We start from the raw sequence: 20878 nt of genomic DNA on the forward strand, positions 1-20878 counted from the left end.
GGGAGATCATGTACTGAACTCCCTTTGATCTCCACTGACAGCGTCCCAGCCGCACCGGGCATAGCGGATCTCGGGACACCCGCAGCTAGTACAAGCGATCGGGCGTCTCTAGAGATGCCTGATCGCTTGAATGTAAACAGCCATCGCTTAAGACGCCCTCCCGCTCCTATAAGGCTATCCCGTCCGCCTGTTCATGAACGGCCATGGATGGGAGGTAGTGAATATCCACACTATATCCAGTGCCAGAATGAACAAAATGGGAGAGAGCAGGCAGCCTTGCCTGGTCCCCTCCGAACTGGGAAGAGGGAGGAATCAAGCCCACAGTATCTCAATTTCACTTGGGGAAAAGAGTACAGTGACCCTATCCAGGCCATACATTCCTACCCAAAACCAAAGTGTTTTAACACCCTCAATAGGTACTACCAGGAGAGGGAGGCAAACGCCTTGGAAGTATCCAGTGAAAGAAAGCACATTTCCAAGAGCAAACCAAGTGGATCAATCGTAAGATCCTACCGACACTTTCTCCTGCTTGGCGCCTCGGGACAATGCCAACTTGGTCACGTTTATTCAAACAACCTAGAAAAAGTATTAAGTCTAGTAGCCACAATTTTTGTGATTAATTTAATATGCGGTGCAGCTTTGGTTACCAATGCAGAGAAAGGATGTCCTGGAGCTGGAGAGAGTCCACAGAAGGGCAACTAAACTAAGGGGATGAAGGACCAAAGCTGAGACAAGTTTGCTAAATTTAGACTTGTTCATGCTTGAAGTGAGATTAAGAGGGGACATAGGTTTAATGTACAAAATATTTGGTGGTAATGGCAACATCAGCAGTAAACTTTTTTACAGTAAACTTCGTAAAAAGGACTAGAGGCCACCACCTATAATTGGTGGAGAAAAGATTTAACCACAAAGGGCGTAGGGGCTTCTTTTCAGTCAGAGCGGTTACATTTTGGAACTCTCTGCCACAAGCAGTAGTATCAACAGAGAGTATTAAATCATTCAAAAATCAATTAGATACCTTCCTCAGAGACATACAGCGGTAAAGGTACTCTTAAAACCTAGGACCACACAGGGACTCGCATACACATACGCTCGCACTACACACACACACTTACACATAAGGTTGCACTTGATGGACCTGTGTCTTTATTCAACCTCAAATACTATGCAACTATCTAATATCCCCATTAAGCAAGGAGATAGGCTGGTAGTTTAACTAGGTTTTGCATTTTCTGTGATAAAAATATGTTTTATTTACATAAGTATTATGCAGACAATTACAGAGAAAACGGTTAAATTTACATAATTGCCTGGCTTGATGATTGCGATCCATTGTCCCAACAGCAAACTATGTTTAATTTATTGGGAAGAGAAATTTACCATTATGTATTCTGGATTGTGACAGTTAAAGCCCAAATGAAATCACAGAAATAAATAGCCATTTAAAGAATATATGAACATCTACATCAGGGGCGCCCACTATTTTTCGTCTGGAGATCTACTTTTCAAATGACGAGCTCATTGAGATCTACCAATGAAAAAACACCTGCATTCAGGGGCGGGAGGGGGCGTGGCGGTGCATTGAAGTCAATGGCACCGCAGCCAGGCTCCGCAGGCAGGCCCCTCGCCCACAGTGCGATCGCCTGCATTAGTGCCTGTGTTCCAGTCCAGTGCGACCCGCAAAAATTTTGCGAGCACTAGTTTTGCAGATCGCACTGGACCGGAATGCAGGCACTAATGTGCCTGCGTTCCGAGTGCGGGCGATCGCAATGTGGGCGATGCCATTGACTTCAATACAGCTCCACACCCTCTCCCGCACCTGAATGCAGGGAGTCGGCCGGCTTACATTCCAGTGCGCCCTACAGGTCCCGGCGTCCTGTCCTCCCGTGGTGCTCGTGTGGCCGACGTTGCACATCGGGTGTCCTGCACCTTTCCATCTGCAGTGTCCGTTGCACATCGGGTGTCCTGCACCTTTCCATGTGCAGTGTCTGACACATTCAGCCGGCAGCCGCACGAGCACCACGGGAGCATAGCCGTAGCCAGCAACTTTTGCGCCTGAGGTAAGAAAAAAAACAACGTTTTTTTAATTTATTTTTTACTATTTTTTCATAATTTTTTTTTATTTTCGTAATTTTTTTTACTCTTGGGGTGGCTTCGGGGAAATATTAGGGGTAACGCGATCGACTGGTAGATCGCGATCGACCTTGTGGGCACCCCTGATCTACATTATCATAGTCTTGCAATGTAATGGTACAGTCCAATAGGGTCCCAGTGTTAGATTACAGAAGGTACTGAGAAGGATGATCAAACAGAACTGGTCAGACATGCCCCTTCTCTTTCATAGCACTACAAGTCTGCGTGAAGATTCTTGTGATAAGGTCATTAAAAAAAACGTACGATCTGCCTATCTTGGACAGGCAGATCGTACTTGCGATGATCACAAGCCTGCCCCGCTTAGGGGCGGGCTTCCGATGACCGCAATGCCGAACGGGCAGTGTGCGCACACCGACCTGTCCGGTTTTTATCTTACGAACATGCTACACACCCGCTGAAAATCGTACGATTCTCGGCGGGTTTTCGAACATGTTCGTAAGATAAAAGTTGTGCGCCCTTACAGTAGTAGAGGACGCACGGCTTCCACACACCTTACGATAATCGTACGATAGCGGGATTTCCCGCGATTATCGTACGATTATCGCAAGATGTGTGGGCACCTTAAGGGTCTAATAAAAATCAAGATTTTTAACATGGTTGCCGATCATGTGATTGCTATGACAGCTATGTCTATCTGCACTGATGCAAGAAAATCATCAAGGGAATCTTGGGAGAGAGCGGGAGCAACTATAAGCTTCCTTAATGAAGGCACTGCATTTATAACATCATCCCCAGGTTTCAAGACTCCAAGGGAACACGGATATAAAGAGGAGGTAACAATCAGGCACCTGAAGGTTCCTGCTTTACAAGGTAAGTGCAGGTTTACCAATTTAAGATGGACACATTTATAAAACACAAAATGTTTACTTTCAAGTGTAACTAGTAATGTCATATAGGGTGATCAATCTCCAACAGATCAGCCACACAAAACCAGAGTTTACTCTGGTTTTGTGCGGCTGATCTGTTGGAGATTGAGCTGACAAGTCAGAAACACACTGCAGCCTGCACTCAAGAGTATGAACTAATTGCAGCCCGGGATGGAATTTGAGCTGGGAGTCCATTCATATAAAGGTGATGACTGATGCATTACCATGGGTAACTTACGTTTCTCCTGGACATACAGATACCCTTCCATTGTAAATGGGCTTGCACGTTTGTGCTCTTGAGGGTTTTTTCTAATTTTCTTCATTAGTTCTTCAACCTCTGACCGTGCCCCTTCAAATCGATTCCGTGTCTGTAAAACACAAAAAAAGGCATAGCTGACTTTTCTACAGTAAGACTAGATCATAGCCATGGACATACTTAGTCATATTAAAGTCAAAAGGGTTTTAAACTATTTCAAATGCTGATGAAATCACTTACAATGGATGCTGCTTCTTGATGTTTAACCGTTTTAGTGTCCTGCAAAATCAGCTGGTCCCCTGAGCACTGGGCCTGACTTCCTGTTTTAGGATGTCTCCTTTCTCAAGCAGAGTGCTATGCAGTCACCCTTGTGTGTGCTAGTAAGTCGTGTGCATCTCCAGAAACACACAGACACAGCAAATCAAGCTACTCCCCCCTCCACCCTTCTACAAGCTGGTAGTTGAATAGTTGGAGATTGTGCTGTCTCCTGTGATCTTGTACTGGACAGGAAGTTCAGGGAAGCTGAGCTTAGAGACTTGGAACCAACATGATGACTAAGGGCCTGTTCACACGACGTCCATTTTCTGTGCTGACCTGATCCGTACGCTCCTGCACTAAAAATGCATCCCAATGTATCCCTATGTGTTTTATGGGCTACAGTTCTCACGTGCGCAGTCCGTTCAGGTTACGACAGAAAAAATACTGCATGTCACAGTTTGTACGGTCAGGAAATGGTCTGTAAACGCAAAACGCGTCAAAAACACACTGCACTGCAGCTAACATACTGACAGGCCCACTCCAGCAAAAAAAAAATTTTTTTTACTGGAACGCATCAAAAACGCGGCAAAACACATAGCCCTGCGTCTGCAAATCCGGACCTGAAAATCTGGTGAACAGGCCCTTAGTGCTTGGTCAAAAATATAAAGAAATACTTTGCTGGCAACGTATATATTTTTTGATCTGGATTAATTACTGAAAAAAAAGTTAAAGAGTTTAATACTACTTTAAATGTAAAATTATGTGCCTAGATATTATAGAAATCTTGAAAGACTGATAACAGAGATTTACACGAGTATAACATCTCTAAATTGTTTTTGTTTTTTTAGCTTTTTTCACTACAGGTTCTCTCTTATATTCAGACAGTGCATTGGCTTGAATGGACAGCTGCAGGTTGTGAGAAGGCAGATACCACCCAGCAACCAGTTCCCCAGACAACAAAGACCCTGTGCCACAGGTATACAGAGCAAGAGACGGACGGCTGAAAGGCCTAACAGTTATTCACTGAAACTGGATACTTATTTGCAATGAAAAGCATTCAACACAGAATCTTTATGGCTAATCCAAGATCTTACAGCACCTATATAGCAGCCCTGCAAAATGCCAATGTATAAAATCCATGAAATATTTTTTTTTTTGTAAGAAATAGTAAATTAGGGCAATTTCTCCACTCACACAACTCTATCTATTAACATCTGCCCAAGAGTGTTGTCTATCATTTTCAACCAAGGTAGCATAATCTTTTCCTTGCTGCATTTCCTGAAATAGGGAAAATGGCAATGAAACAAAAAAATGATTATGCTAATTGTTTTTATCAAAAAGCAATAAATATACAGTAGATGTGGCATACAGTTCTGTACCAGATCAAAATGCCCTCTAGGTGGCACTGGCCTCTCACACTTGCAGCTTTTTCACTATGAAATGTTCTAGTTAACATTACCCTAAAACCAAACGGAAAAAGTAAGATAATTGGAACAGTGCATAAAATAAGAAATAAAATGTAATTTATTCTTTATTTTTGTAATAGCTTTCAAGTAGTAGCAATATCTATAATTTTTTATAGGGATACTATCCATTTTTAACATCAGGGAAGAACTCAAGCCAAACAGTCTCATATGTAGTTGGAATATGTCCTTCTGGTCAATGGATTTGTGATTAACCCAACCAATATCTAGTCACTCCTGCCACACTAAATGTCCAGGTCCTGGACTTCTTTGTAGACCACACTACAGTTAATAAACACAGTCTGACCTAGGATCCAACCCAGCCTGCCACAGACCAATAAAAGAGCAAATGAGGTCATTTGTGCTCTATGTCTCTCCTGTTTACTTTGTGATTGATGGCAGTGTGCAAAACAATAGAGTTTTGGTTGTGGCTCAGAGCTGCCTCACTCCCTCTCAGTTTAAATGCTGCTGTGCAGGAAATTACAGAAGGCCAAATGTGGTGGTGCCCAGACTGTGCCACAACATATATACATATTCTGATCAAGCAGTAAAAGTACTTCAGAACCCCCCATTCATCTCTGTATGTATAGGCATTGTGCAGCAATTTGCAAAGTTCACAACACAGGCACTGTGTTTTTCTGTGCAAAGCAAATCTTGCCAGGCTGCCTGCCATTGAATGTAAACAACCTGCAGGTGTTCTAAGCTGATAGAAACAAACTGAAACCCAATAGCACATGCATGTTAACACTTTATGAACTGGCTTCCTAAAGTACCAGAAAAAGGTGCAGGCTGCATTTTGGCACTGCAGACCAATGCACATATGTTGAGAGGCTGCACTGAAGCATGTAAATGTACTTTAACGTAACATGCTTTACATTGGGCCTTAGGGCCTGTTCACATGATATCAGGTCCTGATCAGGTGCGGATCTGCAGACGCGGTGCTACTGATGCAGTGCGTTTTTGCCACGCTTTTGATGCATTCCAGTTTAAAAAAAAAAAAATCTGGAGTGGGGCTGTCAGTATGTTAGTTGCAGTGCAGTGCGTTTTTGACACGTTTTGGGTCCGTTTCCTGACCGGACAAAATGTGACATTCAGTATTTTTTCTGTTGTAACCTGAACGGACTGCGCACGTGACAACTGTAGCCCATAAAACACATAGGGATACATTGGGATGCATTTTTAGTGCAGGAGCGTACGGATCAGGTCAGCACAGAAAACGGACTTCGTGTGAACAGGCCCTTAGAGTTATTGCTGTGATCACAGAGCATGAATAACCTTTTTAAAAGCAGCTTGGAGAAGCAAGGGATGGTTTGTTTTAAAACGTGCTTAATGCTTAAGAAAATTTAAATATTTTAATGTCCATCATCTGGCCACAGGTACACTTTAGAAATACATTTTAAAAAAGGTAAAAAAAAATAAAAGAAAATCATCAAGCCAAAGACATAATAAATTATAAGCAAAAGTGATCTAATTTTCAGGTCATTCCACCTTACATTTGGTTATGGTGGCATTACTGATTAGCTTCTCATATTTCAGGTATTTTAGGGATGACTTCTCCTTGCTGGAGATTGTGGCTGCCTGTTCCCCCAGCCCCAGCCTGATCCATTTGTCCCTCTGCAATCTCCATAATTGTGAATAATAATGAAAAGAGAGAGAGAAAGAGAAAGAGGAGAGAGAGAGAGAGAGAGAGAGAGAGAGAGAGAGAGAGAGAAAGAGAGGAGAGAAAGAGAGAGGAGAGAAAGAGAGAGAAAAAGAGAGAGAGAGAGAGAGAGAGAATATATACACACAAAAGATATGCACACACATACACACTATATGAATATATATATATGCTTCTACATTAGGTACTACAGAGAATCAGCTGCACATGATATGCCGCAACCCTTCGGCTGAGGTAAAGAGGACAGGAACTACCCAAGCCGGCATAGGCTGTGACCAATGCAATAAGTCTTTGGCTCATCTGAGGAAAGTAAAAGCGTAACTAAATCATAGTACCTAAAAGTTTAAGAACAGATTATATTAGATACATTTTAACTTACATTTTGAATATTAATCTGTAACTCCAACTTGTAGTGGCTAAAATCTTTAGCAAGTTCATATCCTTGGTGATAAAAAGTAAAAATCCCTTGGAAGAAAGCCAGCATCTAAAAAAGGCAAAAAAAAATCAAATCATACTTAAAACCTACAAATGCCCATTCTATGCAACTAAAATGTAACCATAATAAGCTTGCAGAATAACACTAATAAAATGAAACTTCATGACTAGTTGATCTAAAACCTGAAGCTTGTGAAAGCACCAGTCCTACAATGGCTTCCCTGCATATACCAGTGCTTGGAAGCTGCCTGGTGGAGTGCAGAGGCAGAGAGACAGCAGTTCAGTTTGTGCAATAAAAGTTGTTGCATGCACTATTTTTTCCGATCGCACTGTACAGGAATGCAGACATTGATGTGCCTGTGCACCTTCACCTGTGTAGGCAAAAATCCTTGCACCGGCCCTGAGCACAGCATGTTTCTGCTGACATTTCATTTTTTAAAAGACTGTTACTTTGCCAATTCAGGGACAGGGTTCTCATGAGAACAATAACAACCTCCCACCAACTGATACCTTTCTTGCACCTACCCACCGTTTCCTAGCTATGCGGACTCTTAAACCCCCCTGTAAGCTCCATGTCAACATTTACGCAGGGTTAACTCCTTCCTCCTTCTCACATGACAGTGTTTGTGTCTGGCAATTGGGTGCTCAGGCCCAAGCACTTCATCCTGAGAAGAACCGGTAATTTGCAATGGGCTCTGACAGAGCAGCAAGGGAGTGCAGAGCAGCCATCAGCAGGTAGGGGAACATGCATTGCACAAATTACTATGATTAAACACATTTGTGGAAAACATATTAGAGACTGACATCATTCAGCTTCACAAGACTGTAAAATAAAATGTGTGACAGAGGTTTGCTATTAGTAGGACATATATTTTCTGTCTGGAATACTGGTGACATGCACAGACCATGCCGGCAACCCATACTTCTGGATTTATTTTGTAGACTTTGCATCACTTGTGAGCAGTAGCTCTATAAAAAACACAGAATCCTACTGCAATTAGACCACTTTTTCCCACAATAAATGAAAACCAATAAATAAAACTAACCATGGCACTATGCTAAATTAAAATTAACTTGCATATAAATACATTTACCAATAAATAATATTGCTATTCATTTTATAAATGAATACTTATGAACATAAATCACTTGATAACAGTCACAAAGAGCATAAATAAATGAAAACAGCACCCACACATAAAAGTATATTATTGTAAAAAGAAAGTAAGGCATATAAAAATTTAATTTAATTGAAATAATATAACATAAAAATAGCAATTTAAAAACGCCTTTATAGCAAGAATTGGCAAATCAGACTATTCTATTTAAAAAACAGAAGATAATAAAGAATACAATCACATGTCCAAGACGAGATAAGAAGGTTCCAGCACCGATGTCTCGAGATTCAGGACCCATTCAAAGATATGCATGGTTTGTATCATCTAATGAAAGTTGTATAAGGCTTCTGCCAAATGATCTGAAGAGAAGGCTGTCCCCACTATGGGATCCACTAAGACCAAAGCAGAGCCCAAACAGGGGCCAGCATCATTGTGAAGACCGAAGGCACAGTTGACAGGCCAAATGAAAAAATAACAAACTGTTGCATGTCCACAGCAAAATGCAAGTAGTGTTCAGCTAGAAAAAATGGGTTGTGCAAAAACATTCATCCATGATGTCCACAAGGCTCACAGGAATCTGTTTAGAATTTTTACATTGAGTACCCCTCCCCCCCATCTCGTTGGTTTGGGGACAGTGAACAGTTAAAGTAGAACCCCTGAAATGTTTCTGTCTCTGGCACAACCCCAGGAAATGGTGAAGAGCAGCAAAAAGATCTGTCAATCTTCGAGGAAATCTTGGCAAACTCAACAGCAGGAAGTGTGTTTAAATCTTCCTTGTGGAGACAAAGCAATAAAGTCCCAAAAGAGGTTCCAAATTTTGACCACTCTACTAGAATGTTTTTTATTTATTTTTGCCATTTCCCCATTTGGGAGATTCCCATCACTTCCAGTTCTTGATCACATCTGTTAAATAGACCGAAAATAATATAAAAAAATCCCCTCAGTTCCTGTTCTGTCTAAGTGAGCAGAAATCTTTCAAATGAGGAGAAAGGCAGCAAATAAAACTTTGACAGAGGTCCTTGCTCTTCCCCAATCTCCTACTATAAACAAACAATATTTGGGATGGAGTTAGGAATTGATAACTAGGTTACAATATATCACACATTTTCTAAACTGAAAAACATGTATTAAAAAAAAACAAAAAAACAATACACATCTGAAGGTGCCAAATTATATGAAATTGATGCTTCCAGGTACAAGGGATACACTGTGTGTAGATAATTTGTTTATCTTGTGATGGCAGCTATGAAAAAAAGACTGACAGAAAATCTTCAGCTCTACAAACTGATTTTGATGGTGACTCTCATACAAAGAAAACTTAGCATGAACAATCTTTCTGTGACCTTTTTTAGACAAAAAAACCTTTGACTTGAAATTGTACATTTCTTCAGACTATGAGTTAATGTCTGTGGGTTATTTTTCTGCATTAATGTTTTCCCCTAAATGCTACATTATATGTGTGCAGTTTCTGCAGGAATACATAGCACTTCCCCCTTCAACCAAATTCCACTGGTGTCCCTGACTGAAAGCAGAAGTGGATTCCTGTACCAACTTGCTCTAAAGCAGTAACCTGTCAACTAAATATAACAAACTAAGCACAGCATGTAACTAACGAGAGTGTTATCTTGACTCAGATTGATAATTAACACATAAATGAAATCGCACAGCTGTCAATTTTTGTTTAGCAAATACATGCTTCTATCCAGCTTCTGTTCCACTTACAGTATTAATGTGGTATTAAGATACTTCGCTACATAAGGTTTATTAAATGCTATCTTATTGATGCCAAGTCTATTTGAAGTAGGCACTGCATGAAGTATGTGCTGCATCTAGAGTTGACAGCATAGGCTTTCAGCTTACACCTTTCCCACAGCCATCTCATCCTCCAGTACTGCCTGCTGACCTCTCAAAGCTCATGTAAACAGTGACTCTCACAGTTATAATTTATATACAATTGCGCTCACAGGTTTGCATACCCTTGGAGAATTGGTACTATATGTACCATTTTTAAAGAAAACATGAGTGAGCAGGAAAAACACATTTCTTTTATTTTACGGTAATAACAGAATGGCACAATCGTAAAACAAAACATGGCAACAAATAAAAGATATAGTGGAGTATAGAAAATAATTACGCCCCCTTTAAAATAATCACATTTTTTTGCTTTGCAGCCTGAAATGAAGACAGACACAGTTTTTGTTTTATCCAGCTGTATTTACTCATCCAAGTGAAAGATATAAACACCAACATGTCAGAAGAAAATCCAAAAAATTCAAAAACAGAATCACTGAGTTGGAAAAAGGATCACCCCCTTGTGTCAGTATTTTGTTAAACCACCATTTGCTTTAATTACAGACTTTAGTCTGTTGGGATATGTCTCTACTATGTTTGCACATCTAGACTTTGCAATATTTGCCCACTCTTCTTTGCAGAACTGTTAAAGTTCAGTTAAATTTGATGGTGACCGTTTGTGGATGGCAGTCTTCAAGTCATTCCACAGAATTTCAATGGGGTTTAAGTCTGGGCTCTGACTAGGCCATGCAAGGACATTCACCTTTTTTTCCTTCAATCACTTCATGGTCATTTTTGCTGTGTGCTTTGGGTCATTGTCATGTTGGAAGGTAAACCTTCTTCCCTTTGACAACTTTCTGGCAGAGGGCAGCAGATTTCCTCAAGAATTTGATGGTATTTTGCCCCATCCATTTTTCCTTCTATCCTGACAAGTGCTCCAGTGCCTGCTGCAGACAAACACCCCCATAACAGGATGTTACCACCTCCATGCTTTACTGTAGGAATAGTGTTATTTGGATGGTGAGCTGTATTGGACAAATTGTTTGGTGTTGAGGCCAAACAATAAAATGTTAGTCTCATCTGACCATAACACCTTTTTCCATGTGGCCTCAGAATTTTCAAGGTGCGTTTTGGCAAAAGCTTAGTCGTGACTGCATGTGGCCTTTCTTGAGCAGTGCCTTTTTTTCTTGCAACCCTCCCATACAAGCCACATTTGTGGAAAATTTGTGATATTGTTGCATGCACACAATGCCCACTCTGTCATAAATTCCTCTCTGACCAATTTCCTCTTGGCTCTTTCATCCAGTTTGGAGCGAAGTCCTGATCCAAGGAGAGTCTGTGTTGTACCAAATACCTTACACTTCTTAATAATAGAATTCACTGTGCCTCTAGGCATTGATAAAGCCTTTGAAATGTTTTTGCATCCATCTCCTGACTTGTGCCTGTCTACAACTTTATCATGGAGACCTTTTGAAAGTGCCTTGCCATCCATAGTTGATTGTTTGCTTCAGTTGCACTACAAGGGACTGAAATGCTCCAGGAAAGTTCTTTTTATGCTGAGCTATCAAAATGACCCCCACAGCTGATCACGATACATAGAATATTGGTACCAGCACTCAATCCAGAAACAAATGCAGCGGTGCTTCACATGGTAGCAGTAGTATAGCAAAAGTTCAGTAGGCACTCAGAGGTCTTCAAACAGGAGTAAACGCTTATAGTTTAGGTTTGATCATACGGATCTTTCCATGGGTCCAAGTCCACCTTTCTCAAAGTAAGTAGTACCCAGACAAAAAGATCTGAATCTAAAATTCTACACACAGCATATGCCTTTCTGCATCACCTCCCAGAACACTGCCCCCCTTCAGTCATTTACATCCCCACTGGAAGGAGGACAGGAATCTTTTCCAATGTTTAGGCCACACACACGCATGCTCTGCCTAGGTAACAAACCAAAGATACAAAAGGCTTCTCCAAAACACTGCTATTGCTTCAACAACACTGCAAGCACACTGTTCACACCATATCTGGGCGTTTGTGTGCACTACATGAAAATTCAGCATGTCTGCATTTTTACAAAGCGCAATGCACAGAAACGGCTGTCAACGCACTGATTTGCGGTGCATTGCCCTGTTGTGCATAGACTTGAATGAAGTGTCACATTAGGACATTTCAATAACCTACAAAAAAAAGGAAACACTGTGACGCATTGCTCCACCTGTTACATAATGCACAAGCAGAGCATAACGCGCTTTATACACAACATAACAAGCTCCTGCTGGTGTAAACAGGTCCTAAATGCAATGTTACCATGAAGGATAGATGGGGGAGGGGTTGGGAGCTGCCCGTGGCTGCAATGTTCTACCTCAAAGAGTGGCCAAACACTGTGTGAAAAAAATGCAAGTAAAGTAAACTCCCTGTTATCCAGCACCCACGGGGATCGGCAGGGGCCGGATAACTGTAGTTGCTGTTTGCTTTTCAGGTCAGCCTGCTATTGCACCCAACTTCTAAGCAGAGGAGTGGATCTAAGAGAGAAAATTCTTTCTCAGATCCGCTCCTCTGCTTAGTCGGCGGGTGCAATTGCTAGCATGCTATTTTAAATTGCAATAGCAGGCTGGTTATTGAAATCTGCCCACTGAGCAGAGGAGCAGACCCTAGCGAGAAAGTTCACTCTCAGGTCCGGTGCTCTGCTCAGTGGGAGGGTACAATAAGCAGCCTGCTATTGGCTTTTGCAATCTGAAATAACCAATAGCAGGCTGGCTATTGCTCCCCGTTGTTTACATTCTTCTTCCGACCGCAGAATCTAGCGGCCAGCCGGCAGCAAGATGTAAACAAAGAATTTAATTAGCCACAAAATAAAATGTAGTTAGTTACTAACAAAATTTTTCAGTGTGCAACAAGCAACCGACAATACATTGCATAACATAACTGGGTGGCAGAAAGATTGCTATAACTTTACTGGGGTGGTTACAGAAGAGCTTTAAAGTTTAGGGAGAACTTGCAGTGAACCAATAAACTGTTGGTAATTTTTTTTTATTTTTCCCATCTTTTTGCTTCCGTTGTATATACCATTGTCCTCACTTACAGGTTCCACAAATTCAAATTTTTTCCGTTCCTGGATTTCCTGCAGTTTACACACATATTCAAGTGACAGCTCATAAAAATGTTGCCGATTCTGCTCCACTTGGACATCTGCCTGAATGAGGAAGAAAGAAAACAGCTGTTTAAAGATCCAGAATAACTGCACTGTACATTTCATGCCATACCCTTTAAGGAAAAGATCTGAGCATCCCTCTCAAACAAATTTAAGAGCTGTGTATTCAAAAACATACAGACGTCTTTTCTTAAGCACCCTATACATGGATTTATCATTTCAACATGAGTAGTGCATGCAGAGTGGAGTGAAAAGCTTAGTCTTACAAAGGAAAATGCACTAATTTTATACAGGACATGCAAAACTTAGACTGAAGCTGACAAACACACAGCAAGCAACCAGGCACTCAGCGGGGTGGGAAAATAAACACATTGTGGTGCCTGCGGCTGAGCTGTCTGAACTCTCTGTATACAGGAGAAGGAAAAAATAAAAACATAATAAGGATATTTTTTTTTGCTGTCTGTGCACCATTGGGGAAATTTCCCTTTTCTTCCTGTCCCAGAGACTAGGGAGACTACGAGTACTCGCCCGAATACTTGGCATCGGCACCCATACTAGCATCGGTGCATCCCTACCAGAGAGGCAATTGGAAATTAGTGGAAAACTCTCTAAGTGAAGGGAATGCTCCCCCTTAGACAGCTGTCCCCAGAACAAGTGTCCCCATAAAAATATTTCCACTCAATTTTGTTCTGGGGACAACTCTAAAATATTGGATATCTCCTCACTTTTATTCTCAAACCAACAATAAAAACTTGAAAGAAGGTCTAACCCTTCCCCACTTTATCCAAACAGATTGGATATTTGTTCTCACCATAACAACCTTTTCGAAAGTTTGAGAGACATGAGATTAAAAGACAACTGGTTATACTACCACATACAAGAGCGTTTGGACAGTGGCAAAGAAAAAAAAAGTGACCAGCTTTGTATAACCTTCCTACTCTAAGCATGCCTCAGTTTTGTAACAAGCAGCACCAGAAAGCAGAGGGGTGGGACTTTATTCCTCAATGAAATTCCAATAGGATTTTACTGCACAAAAATCAATTTCCTTTCTCGTTCATGGATATGAAAAGTTGAAAAAACCATGGGAAGAAAGGAGGCTTTAGGCCCTAATACCACATTGTCCTTGTTTAAGACCAGAAAATGTTCTCCACAGGACAAAGCCACCAAATTCAGACAAGTGATGGTGATGGCAACAAAGAACACAACTTTGTGAGTTAAAGTGGAAAAGGGAATATTCCTGATAGGTTCAAAGGGTGACAGTTGAGAGAACCAGGGTGAGAAGTCGCAGAACCAGATTTAGTACAGGTGGATGCACAGGGGAAGCTACATGAGACACCCTCTACAAAAGTTTTAATCTAAGAATGGGAAGCATTGACAATGGGAGGTCTTGGAAGTAAGAGAACAAGTGCTAAGATTTGACCCTTGATCATACTAAGGGACAATTGTTGATCCAAGTAGGACTGTAGAAAAGTGAGGATTCCTGCGACTGAGTATTTTCCGGGTTGAGAATTTCTTTCCTCGTACCAAGAAAAATATGGCTTCCGTGTGCTATGGTAGAAAGCAAAAAAGTGTGGTACGCGCACTACTGTGGAAATGGGTAAGTGATTAAATGTAATTAATGGTATAGGGTGTGCTGGCTTCTTGGACAGGGAGAAGAACCATGTGTACAGAATCGACAAAAAACAAAGAAAAGAAGCGCTACTCCCCTTTGGTTGTACATATATGTTTGGTACTAAACAACTTTGGTTAGGGTATGATACATAAGAAACGTATAAGAAATTAAGTGACTCACTGTTTGATGGAGAGAATGGGTGAGTCGGTGATTGGTGGTGGAGAATGATGGTGCCTGCAGATGGGGAAGAACTGCTTGGAAGCCTGAGGAGGGAGCCTAAAGGCTGGAAGGGAGATGTTTTGGGCTGGGGACGACGTCTGACTGCCGCAGCTCTGAACGTATTGAGCACTGGATGTCACCGTCGGGTGCTGTGAGGTCTCAGATGGCCAGGCTGAGCCTTGGCAGGTGCGTGTGGAAATATCGGAAGAGCTTCTCTGCTACGGTGTACAGCGCTGTCAGTGGGCAGTAGGTTTAAATGACAGTAATCATCCGTGGGAGGCTGAAAGGCTGCGGAATCTGTTTCACCGAGTAGGAGGGGATGTCAAATACTGTAGCTACGCGTTTCGAGGCAAATGCCTCTTTTTCAAGCCAGAAAGGGAATCCAAGAAACCTTGGATTCCCTTTCTGGCTTGGATTCCCTTTCTGGCTTGAAAAAGAGGCATTCGCCTCGAAACGCGTAGCTATTTGACGTCCCCTCCTACTCCGTGAGACGGACTCCGCAGCCTTTCAGCCTCCCACGGACGATTACTGACATAGTATGTTTACTATATCCTCAATGTAGCTACTGGGCGTTAAAGGCCGTGACACACTGCACGCGAAGCCGTGCAGAGCGAAGCAAAGCTATCCGGCACGGAGCTTTGCGTGCAGTGTGTGAGCTGAGTGCAGTCAGATGATTGACAGCACCTTCAGCCAATCGGCTCGTCCGTAACAACCTGCCAGCTGTCGCATCGCGACGCGCTGGTTTATACGCGCGAGCCGATCGGCTGAAGTTGAAATTGTTCATCTCGGCACGCTCAGCTCCGCGAGCTCTCGCAAGCTGAGGTGCCGATCAGAAAATTACATGACACACTGCTCGCAAAGGCAGCGCGCCCCCGCTCCGCGCTGCTTCGTGTGCAGTGTGTCACGGCCTTAAGGCATGTGTCTAGGCATCCAAGTTCTAAACAGCAGGCAACTATTGTGGGCCAGGGAAGACAGCAACCAGATGTAGTGACTTTCCTCAACAGGGAAGTGGCTATGACTGGTGGGATGCCAGTGCCTCAGCATGGTGAGAAACCTTGGCAAGTAATTGTGCTATTGTGATTGGCTGCTTGCATCCTGGGAGTACTGCTGCATATTTACAAAGCTTTTTTTCTATTTAATTGTCTATGATATGCATAAGCTGTTTCCTTGTCTCTGTGTTTTCTTATCAGGTTTTGTCTGTTTGATAACCGGCTTCATTCTGTTCTGCAAAATACTTTAATAAAGTATTCACTTGCAAGTTCTTGAGCTGTCACTGGCTGATCTATCAAATAATATCAAAAATTATCGTCTTTTGACACTTTTTTCTCACAAACATCTTAACTAGCTGATTGGTGATAGTGGGAATTGTATCATAGTAACATCAAATTGTATTTTAATAACAACAAGCTGGAATATATGCACGATGCATATTATTGAATATGTTATTATATTGCTTGCCTTGGTACGGTTAATGGTTTTTCAAATTATTCAGCAACAATTTAGTAAAGATTTCAAGTTCTGAATGATGTTTCCAAATTCTTAAGTGAAAAACAAAAGGTATAAAGATGGGCAATACTTAAATGTGTCAATGAACCAAAAAGTAACACTGCAATTAATATGAAAATTAAAAGGTCAGAGGGTTCTCCTTGCTTAAATCTGGTTCTGTAAGGCACTGTTGGCCCATTGATAGGGTCACTTTTCTGACCAACAGTGATAAGTGGTAGGAAAGAAGGGACCCCAGCCTCTCACAATTTACTCTCTACATGACAAAATATAAATAAAAATGCTAATTTCTGTCAAAAGATATTAGGGGTATTTTGTGAATACCCAGAATACTGCACAAATTATGTGAATTCCTAATGCTGAGGGATAAGTGGAATAGTGGATTCTCTTCTCTCTAGTGAGATGACCCTGTCGGAAAGGTCGCAAACACATCCTTTGCTCATGTTCTCATACATTCCTCTATAGCAGATCCTTTGGAAAAAGCATGCTAATTTGAAAATAACTTCTCTGGAGGATAAAAAGAAGGCCAAGAAAAACAGTGTGTTCAGCCTTGCAGCTAAGATTGCTCTATTAATGGAAGTAAGAGTTATTGTGTGGACAGCAGAGAGATTTCTGAGTAAACAATTATTCCTATGGTCAAACTTAACATGTATAGCTATAATGAAAGTCTTGTACTAGATTTATAATACTAGTTTAACGCTATCCTGAATGCCAATGAACTGCCTCTGTTATTGTGCCTTGCCACAACAGGTAGTAGTAGTAGTAAATTCACCTCCAGTTTATAAAAGGCTACCTTTGTTGGCACGTGTACACAGGCAGGGCTACAACCAACTTGATAATAATCGATGAGAATAGTTGTCAACTATCTGGGAGGAGGGCACAGCAAGCAGTGAGTGGGTGCAATTGCCAGCCTGCTATTGGCTACTCCAATTTGAAATGGCCAATAGCAAGCTGGCTAATGTGCCAGCTTACTACCTGCTGTATTTACATTCAGCTGCCGTCTGCGGAATCTTGCCAATGTCAGCCGTCATTCCCTGGTTTAAAATTATTCAAGCGCCATGTTCTTAAAACGCAATTATTAAAAAAATTATTATTATTATTTGCAATGCGTTGCAAAGCCATTAATTTAAATGGCACCCCAAATGAACCCGCTACCCACAGAGAGATTGCCGGCACTAGAACGCACAGTACCGCAATGCCATGCGTTCCAGTGCAGTACGAGTGCAAAAAACTGCGCCTGAAGTTTTATTCTGAAGTAAACTTCACTGCATTTGTGTATTTTATTTTAAATTGAGGATGGTGTTTGTTTAATTTTTTTCCCGGTCCAAAAAATAAAAAAATCGGCCAACTAATTGATTATGAAACCTAGGGATGCACCGATACCAATACTACTATCGGTTTCTGTGCCGATACCGAGTATTGCTCCGATATATACCCCCGATACCAGAACTTCCGGTCACAGGGTAACCTGGAGCCGGCTTCCTGACAGACCAGGAAGCCGGGCGGGTAATGACTCACCACCGGGCTTCCTGATTGGCTGGGAAGCCAGGTCTATGCTAGCAGAAGTACCTGTATCAGTAGTCGGTATTGGCGAGTACCAAATGATGAATATCGGTACTCGCACTCAATACCGAAAAACTGGTGTCAGTGCATCCCTAATAAAAATAATCATTAGTTGCAGCCCTAACACAGGAGTGTGCTTATGAACAAGCATTCGGTTATGCATAACTCCTCTGCAAAAATGAGGGTGTCAAGGACAAATGCAGTCACAAAGATTATCCAGAAACATTGGATTTTTCTCCACTAATTTTATTTTTGTTGTTGGCATCATGTTCTCTAGAAGAGTTGCCATGTCTGGTAATTTAGAGACCTACAGGCTGCACACTTCTTCATTAAGCAATGACAAGACAGCTGTAATGTGCACGTGACAAATCAGTAAATATTTTAGTAATCATTGACCACCAATAAATGTCAAAAGTACATTTTACTCTGTGAAACTGTGTCAATAACAATGAAAAACTGTAAAAAAAAGTACATTTTACAAGTGAAAGGAAACACACAGCCCATCATTTCACACTTGCCTAAAAAGGTGCAAAGTTCAACAAGGAGTAGAACATAGATAGGCTCTACACATATTTAAAGAACAGCACTGGACAGAGCAAGCAACATATAAAGTTGATTTCTAAATCTGTTTTAATGTGGACTATTCACATGAAGAAAGCCAGTGTTATAAAAAAAAATGTATTTAAAAAGTACCTGTTTCTCTTCTGACCTAAAGCCTAGGCTGTCTAGTCACAATGATCCCTGGCTATCAAGAACATAGTGGATGTTTTATATGATTGAAGACTGCAAAGGGTCTTTTGTTTTCAGTCAGACAGACTTGCAGGGAGATAGGGTCAGCAAGGCACATTTAAAAGAGCAGCACTTCTAAGCACAAAGTAGAGCCTTTATATGCAATGCACAAAATTAACTATCCCCAAGCACCTATATAATTACAAATTACAGTTAACACAATTAGATGTGATTATTTATCTCAGAATGACCTTCTTCCAATATAAAAACCATAAAAAGTCTATAGTTCATTATTGAGGTTTAACTGTGCACGAGCCCTACCTCCTGCAATTGTGGCTCTTTCTTCTTTGAAGACATGCTTAAATGTTTGTCCAGATTGCTGTAGTTCTTTTCTGTCTCTTTATCAAACTTTTTTTTCTCTTCCTGAAACAGATATACAAGCATTAAATTATATAAACACATAGAAAGAGTTTACATAAATATGCACAAAATGCTTAATTCTTTATAATGCGTTTTTCATTAAAATCTTGGCCATTACAGACAACCCCTCTCTGTCACAGTTAGATTCTCCATATATTCATATATTTTATATTACAGGATATACAGCATTAAGAATGAAATGCCTTCTGCTACAGTCACGCTGTGGGACTGTGATAGATCTGCCAGCAAGTAGTTAACAGCGTTGACTGTTCATTCACAATAGTAAACAATCAGGAAGCGCTGCGGGCTGTTTCATCTTTCTGCCGACTGCTAGTAAACAGCCACTGCACCATCGGATAGACCACACAGATGACCCACAGCGCTAATTCTATTGTAAATGTGCAGCCAGCAATTTGGTGCTGAATGTCCATTCACAATATTAAATAAACAGTCATCGCCATAGGACTGTGTGATCAAGTGAGGTGCTGTAGCTCTCCCATCGGAGTGCCCATATAATGGGGTTGAGCATGGGGTGGAGCTACAACACAAACAGAAATTAAAATGCCATTTTATTGCATAAGGGGTCACCGACCAGAATGGGACCAAGTGCTAAGTGCATTCAAGAAAGACTTTAAAGTTGGGATGATAACTATTTTTTTTAAACTTACAAGTTATGGGGGAGGGGGATCGGATGGCATCACCAAAAGGGACCACACAATGCTTATTAATATTCTTATACAGGATTTAAATAGCACCAACGGTTTGTGCAGCACTATACAAAATGAAGGGAGACAGTACAGTTGCAAAACAATTCACGCTTAACTGCCGACATGAACAATTCCATACATCCCTATGAGGACAGTTAATGCAAAATCGCGACTCGATGCGATTCAAACCGCCTGCCGCCTGAAATGCTCCCTGGGCCTTTTTTCCGCGCTAATCAGCACGAATTCCATATTACAGGTTTAAATGGAAACGCGATGATTAGCACGTTTTTAATTGCATTTCATTGTCGAAATGGCCCATTTAAAATTCATGCGAAAAACGCATCCACCTTGGTGTGAATGGAGCCTTCTACAGATGCTTTGTTCTGAATCACCCAGCTTTGCTGTCTAACCGTCGTTAGACAGCAAAGCTGTTTAATCGTACTTTAAGTTCTTCTTTAAGGCGGAATCAGACAAACTGTTAGATGTCTGCCTATATTCTGTGCATGGCACAAGACTTTCATTTGTGTCCCTGTAATTAAGAAGTATTTTGTGTGCACGAGGAATGTAGCCTACATGCGTGTTGTACACAGTGAGTAGGCTCAGAGTCTTATTAAGCCATGTCCAATATTCACAGTATATGAACCCCACCCACTTTTCTCTTAGTCACGCAAAGTGCGCCACAGGTTCTCATATTTCTAGGGTGTCCGCCTTTCTTAAGTTCTGAAGTTGGGAGGTGTGTGATAGCGAATTAAAAAAACAAAATAAAAACACTCCTGAGATAATGTTCAGAATATTGTAATACCCTGCTATCCTGGTCAGTCAGTGCAGTAATTCCATCCAAAAACAAGGCCATGAATATGGTTTCCAAATGCTTTAAAGGAGAACTATAAGGTTTCACTCATCCTCATAGTTAGACCCGACCTGTGACAAAGAAGTTGTCACAGGTCGGCTCTATTGATCGGGAAGTGAGCGA

General features: G+C 41.3%; 1 protein-coding gene across 1 annotated transcript in view; it reads right to left on the bottom strand.

Annotated features, from left to right (window-relative positions):
* ARHGAP10 (Rho GTPase activating protein 10) overlaps positions 1-20878 on the bottom strand; it is a 231975-nt gene that overhangs the window by 131012 nt on the left and 80085 nt on the right. The window contains exons 5-8 of the mRNA XM_018554263.1: positions 19100-19201; positions 13084-13194; positions 7037-7141; positions 3259-3388 (exon numbers count right to left, since the gene is read on the bottom strand). Of these exons, the coding sequence (XP_018409765.1) occupies positions 3259-3388; positions 7037-7141; positions 13084-13194; positions 19100-19201 (448 nt within the window). The remainder of the gene's footprint in view (positions 1-3258; positions 3389-7036; positions 7142-13083; positions 13195-19099; positions 19202-20878) is intronic.

The sequence above is a fragment of the Nanorana parkeri genome, unplaced genomic scaffold (genome assembly GCF_000935625.1).
Source record: "Nanorana parkeri isolate BGI_ZX_2015 unplaced genomic scaffold, ASM93562v1 scaffold150, whole genome shotgun sequence".
Lineage (NCBI taxonomy): Eukaryota > Metazoa > Chordata > Amphibia > Anura > Dicroglossidae > Nanorana > Nanorana parkeri.